At 49.5% G+C, this 8,732-nt stretch overlaps 1 protein-coding gene across 9 annotated transcripts in view; it reads right to left on the bottom strand.

The window, feature by feature from the left end:
• Positions 1-463: 463 nt before the first annotated feature.
• Positions 464-8,732, bottom strand: part of Cntrl (centriolin) — a 68,947-nt gene continuing 60,678 nt past the window's right edge. For 7 of the 9 annotated variants that reach the window (XM_052182293.1, XM_052182294.1, XM_052182295.1 and 4 more), the window contains 8 exons: positions 8,488-8,713; positions 7,739-7,944; positions 6,600-6,740; positions 4,087-4,350; positions 3,862-3,924; positions 3,141-3,347; positions 1,163-1,234; positions 464-879 (listed from right to left, as the gene is read on the bottom strand). In XM_052182293.1, coding sequence (XP_052038253.1) covers positions 1,178-1,234; positions 3,141-3,347; positions 3,862-3,924; positions 4,087-4,350; positions 6,600-6,740; positions 7,739-7,944; positions 8,488-8,713 — 1,164 coding nt within the window. In that variant the 3' untranslated portion in view covers positions 464-879; positions 1,163-1,177. The other 2 variants (XM_052182299.1, XM_052182300.1) reach the window with 2 other exon arrangements.

Below are 8,732 nucleotides of genomic sequence, written 5' to 3'. Positions count from 1 at the left end.
TTCTACTGTCTCCTGTAATTATATGTATCCTGTAACTCTAGCCAGATAGCTACAGTGAGGGACTGCTGGGCTGCGCTGAGCTGACATGTTACAATGCTGATTGTGGCTCAGAAGGCTGTTAACATCGCCAACATCATTATAACTGTTTGAGCCACAAAACTGTGGCAGTTACTCTTGCTTCTAAAGAAATGGATCAGTCATAGAGTTGAATGCTTAAAGGTTGTCTATAATACACTCACCATCAGAACTGAGATTCTACAGTATAGTATTGACGTTTTCCGTCACAGGATACTATTTTAATAGGCTAAGGAAAAGCAGCCTAAGTGATGACTTCTTAATAGGTACTTGTGATGAAGTACTCACTGCCAAGTAGACCAGGTGGAAAATGTTACGAAATGGCTGGGATATTGTTATTGTCTTGGAATAAAGGTAACCTGTGAAATTCAAAGTAAAATGACAGACGCAAGTTGACTGTATCTTTTATTTTCATATTAAAAATAAATTTTGAATCAGAATCAAAAATAATAACTTATTAATTATGCATAGGGGCTTTTAGTACATTCTTTTTCATGGTAACTACACATACCAGTTATGGACTCAGTATATGTGGTTTCACTGGCTTTATAAAAATATTCCAAGATTGGAGAAGAGTCAAAAATATCCCCTTACATCCTATGTTAGATACACATATCTGGTCTCACAAGTACATGTGATTCACAGAAATCTCGGTGTAAATGGTACAAACTACAATGCATTTTCAGTCTTCACAGGAGTGATAATGACACTGACATTCCATCAGGATGTCATGAGGTAGGAGAGTAGCAATTCCCTCTTACAGTTACACGTGACCATATTCCTGACCTTGGCTGGAGCTTCTTCCTACAGTAAGACAGAAGCAGAATGGATGAATTAAACCTCTAACCAGGCCTTACAGAATAAGGTGGTGGCGGCATGATGACTGGCAGCCTTGGCATTTGTTTTTGTGGTGCTGGGGATTGAATCGGGGGACGTAATGGGCTAGGCAAGTGCTCTACCTACCATTAAGCCATAGCTCCAGCCCCCAAAATGCTTTAAGATGAACTGCTATAAAGTGATGAGGTTAATTTTCCTGGGGCTGCCAGAATTCCAGATGTTTTAATGAAGTGCTGGGTGGCTAGCGTACCTGCAAGCAGGAAACTCAGTGACGATAACCTTTTGGTTCTTCTAATGGAACTTGCAGGCCTTGGAAGGAACTCTGAAAAGAAGGGAACTAATTTTAGGCACAGAAGCCAGCCCCGAGTCCCAACCCAATTCAAGGCTTCATGCCACTGTGGCTCAGATGACAACCCCAGACTGAAACAGTGCCTAAACTCACCTGTGCCTCTCATACCTTGTAGAGTACGTCCAAGGCTCATGTGTGGGCTCTGTGCCCACTGCCTTACAGTCTAAGCTCTGGAGGGCCCAGTGGGCTGGCTGGGCCTTTACCTGACTTGTCTCAACCACAGCTGTTACGATAACCATAGTAAAATCTTAGCCCTGCTGCTCTTTAGGTTTGTGCCTCAGGTAAACTATTTGCCCCTCAAGCCAATCAAAGAAGCAACTGTGTCTACATCCAAACTTGGCTGCAGACTGAGTTCCTCTTCCTATCACCCTCCTCCCCTCCTCCACTCCCACCCTTTTCCAATCTCCCAACACTAGGCAGGAGAGAGGATAGAGGCGGGGAGGCGGTCGATGTTATTAGAATACTTTCTGCTGATTAGGGGTGTTGAGTTCTCTGGGGCAACACGACCACCACTTAACCAACAGCAACCAATCACCAACTGGCTAACCAGCAGGCGCGATGCCCCTCGGGGCTCTAGCATTTATATACCCTTTCAAGAGTCCCCAGAATTCCAAGCGTTATACACTTTTGGAAACTATCAGCAGCTGGCAAATCACACCCCTGCTAGAGCACGAGAGTACTCGATAGGTGTGCTCCTCGGCCCACACCTGAGATCAGAACAAAACCATAGTCCTGTAACATTTCAGTGTTTAAACAATTCTCACTACGAAGCTGTCCTCGGACATTCCTCGTGATTTCCAGCATGCTCAGGATGCTGCTTTCTGGTAAAGGTAGGTTGAATTCTATATCCTGACCTGTCCTTTGCTATACCCCTTGAGCTGTTATTTACAACTTCATGTAGGTCCTTACCTACATAAAGGGACAATGTGTACCTTTGGATTGTCCAAATGGTTGTATGTATAGTGTTTTGTATGTACATAGAGTGAGCACCTGAAAATGGAAGCCATTTTCTGCTCACAATAATGTGTTACTGTTGGCTGGTTCCATGGGTTGCTTTTTTTTTTGTTTTGTTTTTTGATTTTTTCAAGACAGGGTTTGTCTGTATAGCCCTGGCTGTCCTGGAACTCACTCTGTAGACCAGGCTGGCCTTGAACTCAGAAATCCGCCTACCTCTGCCTCCCAAGTGCTGGGATTACAGGCGTGCGCCACCACTGCCCGGCCATAGGTTGCTTTTTTTGTTCCTATTAAATGACTGGTAACTAAGTCCCACACAGAAACCTTCATGAGACCCAGAGTTTTATAGACAGGAAGTGAAGAAGTTTGCATCCAAATGTCTTTGAGAAATGAGAGGTACCACCTAAAACACAGGGAAACCCACATTTTAACCTCACAAGTCTAAGCTCTTATTTCTTTTAAATGTGTATGGCTGTTTTGTCTGCATGTGTATGTCTGCACTGTTGGGGTGCCTGGTGCTTGTGGAGAGAAGGGTGATGGATCCTTTGAAACCAAACACATGACTGTGAATTGCTACATGAGGGCTAGAAACTTAGTCTGGATCAAGCTCCAGTGCTCGTAACTGCTGATCCATCTCTCCAACCCTGAGGGTCTACACTGTACTGATCAAGTAGAAAATAAAGAACTCCAGAAGTCAAGGACACAAACACTAAATCTCTCCTGGGTCATTCTATCTCCAATTCTAATTCACTGTCTAAGCTAGCATCTTAACTATTCTTTCTGTACCTATAAACCACATAAACTTCCCCCAGTAATGGCAGATACATAGTTTTTTGTTAAAACAGTTAAGGATGGCCTTTCAATCCCAAGTCTTCTTGGTCCACCTACACCTACGTTTCCAAGTGACTCTAAAGCTTCCTCTTACCTGACTATGTCCATGTTGGGAGTCCTCCACAAGGGAAGGCTCTAGATGAGACAGACTGGGTGATGATGCTGAGTCTACAGAGGTACTAGTGACCAGTTCTCCTAAAGCATCAACTTGTCTCCTCAGACTGTGTAAGGTGCCCTCTGTCTGCCGCTTCCCCTTGATCAGTACTTCTGCTTGCTTAGACATACAGTGTCGAAGTTGAGCCTGGAAAGTGTTATCAGATGTGTGGTTTACATGGAAGAACCGCCCCTGAACTTACTCAGTGTTTGAGAAGTTTGAGAAGCAGGTCTGACTTTAATAAACAGGTATGAGGGCAGAGCATGGGGCGTGGCAGTCATCACCAATCCTTGCACTGGGGAAACGGAGGCCAGACAGCCCCAAGTTCAAGGCTACCCCATGGCTCTATGACAAAGACCCTGTCTACAGAGGTTATAGAACACAGCTTCACATCAGGATTCTAGACTGGACACAGTGCATGCCTTGCATGCACTAGACAAATGCTGTACCACTGGGCTATATATCCAATGCCCTAGAATTCAAATGGTCTTAAATGCTGATAGCCATTTGCTATCTGTGCTGTCAGCTTCTCTGAAGCTCTACAGGGTGATCTATAAGTGTTCTCTTGAGTGCTGCAGGAGACTGCACATGGAACCTTTCCCTACTCTTGCCAAGTGCCAACTATTTCATAGGGGCTTTCTCTGGTTTTGTAAGAGGCAACCTTGAGCTGATCTTCATGGTGGCGCAGCCTTTCACGAAGTGCTTCTCCACGCCAGTGTTCATCCTTTTTCAGAGAGAAAAGGAGACCAATGAGTTACCAACTGCCACTAGTGGGAGCCAACCATCTTTCCCTCCTGCCCTGGTGCCCCCAAATCTGTTAGCTTTACCAGGGGAGGTGGGAATCAAACTATGACTCTGAAGCCCGGGAGAGCAGGACAAACTTTACCATGATGTGAACTTGGGGAAAGTTAGACTTTTCTTCAAAAATCCTCTCATTTGTGGTAAACGGGAAGTTCTCTTTCAAGCTTTCCAATTCTCTTAAGTTTTCATTTCTTTCCCAGATAGCTGTTAGATCTGCCGGAAGTTCTGGAAGAAACTGGTTGAGATTCCTCAGACTTGTTCTGATTTCGTCTTTCACCTCAGACTTCAGCGTCCTCATTGCATCGCTGACTTCCAATTGCCTCCTCTCCAAGTCTTTCTGGTTTGCCACCTAAGCGGTGTGGTGGGGTTAAACACCAGGACTTAGAATTGAGTGCTTAGTGCACCTCACATTGAAGGATCGACACACCCTGGACAGGCTCAGTTAGAACAGTTCTTGACTTATAAGCATAAGGACCTGAATTTAATCCTTAGAGCCCACAAGGCCGGGCGAGGGAGCATGCTTGCGATTCCAGGACTGGGGAGGTAGAGACGGGCCAATCTTTGGGGCTCACTGGCCAGCAGCCAGCCTAGCCTAACTAGTGAGCTTAAGTTTCAAGGAGAGGCTGTCTCAAGGCAGTAAGAACAATTAGAGGAAGATATCCAATGTCCTTCCCTGGCCTCTACATGAACCTTTTAAGTACATGCAACACCCATACTCACACCAAGCAATACTCTAACAAAAAAAGGCAGGGAAAGGTTCAGTTAGTACAGTGCGTGCCATGCGTGAGGACTAGCGATTGATTTCCAGTATTCACATAAAAAGCTATGTATGGTGGCATGTGCTTGTAGTCTCAGTGTTAGGAACATAATGACAGGCTGACTTAATGGAGCCTGTCCTAGTGAGAGGTCCCAGTGAGAGACTGTTGGTTAGTTTTATGTCAACTTGACACAAGCTATAGTCATTTGGGAAGAGGGCCTCTCACTGAGAAGATGTCTCTGTAAGTAAGCCTGCCTGCAGGTGAGCCCACCATTCATTTTCAGGATTACTGGTTGATGTGGGAAGGAGGGGCCAGCATACCGTGGGTGGCCCACTCCTGGGCCCATGGTCCTGAGTCGTAAGAAAGCAGTCTGGGCAGGTCATGAGAAGCACACCAGGAAACAGTGTTCCTCCATAGCTTGTTTCACTTCCTGTCTTGTGTTCCCACCCTGGCTTCCTTCAGCGATAGAGTGTGACCTGAGGGTTGTGAGCTGAAATTTATTTCCTTCCCTTTCCTTCCCAAGTTGCTTTTGGTCATGGTGTTTTAGCACAGCAACAGAAACTCTAAGGAATCTTGTCAAAAAACAAGGTGGACATCTTCTGAGGAATGACACCTGTGTTTGATCTTTGCCCTTCACATGTATGTGTACAGATGTATATTGCGACAGACAAGTGCACACGTGTGCATGCACACACACAACATAAAAAGTCAGTCAAGGGGCCGAGGAACGCGTTGGCCAGTAAAGCACTTGTAAGCATGAAGACTTGAGTTCAAGCCCCAGGACCCCCCTCCCACGTTGGGCATGGGGCTCACTGCCAGCTAGTCCAGTCTACAGACGAGGCTGGCATTCCTGAGGTTGACGGCCGCGGTGTCCTCCAACCTCCACACACGTGTGGACCAGCACACTCAGTCCTGTGTCTGCACACCCACTTAAAAACAGTTAGCTGAGCTGGCTCGGCAGGTAAGAGACTTGTTAGGCTGATGACCTGGACTGAATCCCCAGAACTCAGTTCAAAGAAGAGAACAGCCTTCCACAAGTCATCTTCTGACCTCATGCTGACCATGGTGTGTGGGGGCATACCCACACACACACACACACACACACACACACACACTCATATATAACCTGGGATCTGTAAATAAATAATATCATTTTTAAAAGCTAGTTGAATTTAAGAGTATATTTTCAACCCATCTTTTTTCCTTAAATGTATGTTTAAATTTTAAGACTGAAAAAAAAATTAACCTGAAGCACACTTTTACAGTTAGCTTTCACAAGTCCCGAATTCCTCTTAAAGAGATACTAACAACGATGAACCCTGCCTGTGCCCTGTGGGCAGGAGTGCACTGAGCCCACGTGGTGGCCCGGGCTGGCCAGCTGGGGTCCTGGGGTGTACTGAGCCCATGTGGTGGCCCGGGCTGGCCAGCTGGGGTTCTGGGGTGCACTGAGCCCACGTGGTGGCCCGGGCTGGCCAGCTGGGGTTCTGGGGTGCACTGAGCCCACAGGATGACCCAGGCTGGCCAGCTGGGGTCCTGGGGTACACTGAGCCCACGTGGTGGCCAGGGCTGGCCAGCTGGGGTTCTGGGGTGCACCGAGCCCACGTGGTGGCCAGGGCTGGCCAGTTGGGGTTCTGGGGTGCACTGAGCCCATGAGGTGGCCCGGGCTGGCCAGCTGGGGTTCTGGGGTGCACTGAGCCCACAGGATGACCCAGGCTGGCCAGCTGGGGTTCTGGGGTACACTGAGCCCACGTGGTGGCCGGGGCTGGCCAGCTGGGGTTCTGGGGTGCACTGAGCCCACGTGGTGGCCCGGGCTGGCCAGCTGGGGTTCTGGGGTGCATACCTGTTTCTTGAGCTCCAGGTATTCCTGCTGCATCTGGCTGAGCTCCTTCATGAGGCGCCTGGCCCTCTCGTGGTTGTCCTGGGCCACCAGCTCAATTGTAGCCATTTCCTTCTGCATGCAGCTGTTCTCCTGCTTCTGCTCCTGCACACAGGAGGCAAAGGGCTCTGCAGCCACACTCGGGCAGGTGCAGTGACTGGGCTCCACAGTCACTAGCAATGTAAAGACCTCAGTGTCTACAGCTGTAAAATGGAGCATTCTGGAGGCAGGTGTAGTGTGACTGGGAGAATGTGGATACACCATTTGAAGTCAGATCTTTAGCAACCACCTGTGATGAGTTCCCTCCCCTTCCTCAGCCCGTCAGTGACCCATGAGAAGGCAACAACATCTTCACAGGCTGTAGGGGTTATCGTTTATTTATTTGAGACAGGGTCTCACTGTGTAGCTCTGGCTGGCCTGGAACTCACTGGAAGACCAGGCTGGCCTCAAACTCACAGAGCTCCTCCAGCCTCTGGTTTTGACTGCTGGGATTAGAGGAGTGTGCCACCATGGCCAGCTTAACTTTTAGACACATAGATCTATCTGTACGATCGTCCTGCCCAAGTGTGTGTGAAAGCACAGCACCTCTGATAGTGCCTCAAACTGCCTTCCTAGAGCAGTTCCACTAATCCCTTCAGAGAGTACTGCATCCATTCCCGGGAACACTGCTCACCGCTCTGACTGATGGGACTGCCACCCCACGCCCCTTACTTCAACGGTAAAAGCATGTTTAGACCAGGCTTCCTGGATTTAGTATGCTTGATAAAAATCAATGTTGACCCAAAAGGGCAGAATGTCACGACCAAGCTCTGACTGCAGCTCTGTAGAGGTGCCACCAACCCAAAACCCGGAGCCTGCAGTGAGTGAGCTGAGCAGAGTGCACAGCTCTCCACAGAGCCACACCGTCCGTGGGATGGCCGCTGGCAGCCAAGCCTCTCCGTGTGCTTCAACACTCAATTATGACAAAACACATCAATACTAACCACTGGCTCAGGGCCTGGGTTGATGTTCTTTTCTTCATAATAAAGCAGTGCCTAAGTAATGCGCGCGTCAGGTCGGTGTAAACACAGCTTTCTCTCAGAGCCCCGGGGCAGCCGACTCACCAGCAGGGTTTTCTCCAGCTGGCTCCGCTGGATCTTCAGTGCCTCCTTCAGCCCGGCCACCTGCTTCTCCGCCTTCTTCCTTTCTGTTAGGAACTGGTTCCTCAGGAGGCTGAAGTCCGCCCTCATAGCGTCCGCCTCGTTCTGCAGGACCAGCAGCTCACCCGACTTCTCCGTCAGCTGCTGCTCCCGGTCCGAAAGCTGCTGTTCTGGAAGGCGAACCGCATGCTTAGGAGGTTCAGCCGGTGGCCCTGGGCCGCTGCAGGCAGAGCGGCGTGCTCCTCATGGGCAGGCTGCCTGTTAGTGAGTGGCACGGTCCCTACTCTGCTGTCCCCTCCAGTACTGGCTCTCAAGCCTGCCCCAGTCACGAGATGGCAAGCTGACTCCACAGTAAATCCCAACTCTAGCACAGCTCACGCACCCGGCCTCCGGCTGCTGACACTCAACAGCTGAGGCTACCCCCGAGTAACCTGTCCTTCAGCGACTCTAGCATCCCACCGTAATGCCCTTCTTTTCTGTGCATGGTTCTTGAACGAGGCACACTGGCCAGTCTCGGGGTCAAAGTTCACAGAGACACATTCGCCCTACCTCCCTGCATCCTGGGCCATCCTTCACAGGGCGGCTGCCTTCCTTCCGGCTTTGGTTCTCCTGCCTCCTCCTGGGGTGGCCGGGCCTGGGTCTTCACATACTTCACCAGACAGCCAGGACAGCCCTCTCCCCGACTCCACCCCTGAGGCCTGCCGTGAACTTACTGGCCTGGGACAGCATCTTCTCCAGGCTCTCCGAGTCCCGCTCCTCTCCCTGCAGGGCCCTGAGGCGGCCTTCAGCTGCCGACACGTCCGTGAGCAGCTGCTTCAGCTTGCTTTTCTGGTCTGTCAGCTCCTCCTCCAGCTGCCCCTGCTGCTGCTCCAGGGTCACTTTACTGGCCTCCAACTTCTGCTCCTCACGTTCTCTTTCTTTCTGGAGTTTTTGAAACATCTAAATAGAGAATAACCTG

Source organism: Apodemus sylvaticus, chromosome 5, assembly GCF_947179515.1.
Source record: "Apodemus sylvaticus chromosome 5, mApoSyl1.1, whole genome shotgun sequence".
NCBI classification, from domain to species: domain Eukaryota; kingdom Metazoa; phylum Chordata; class Mammalia; order Rodentia; family Muridae; genus Apodemus; species Apodemus sylvaticus.
This window is presented reverse-complemented; position numbering and strand designations above follow the sequence as displayed.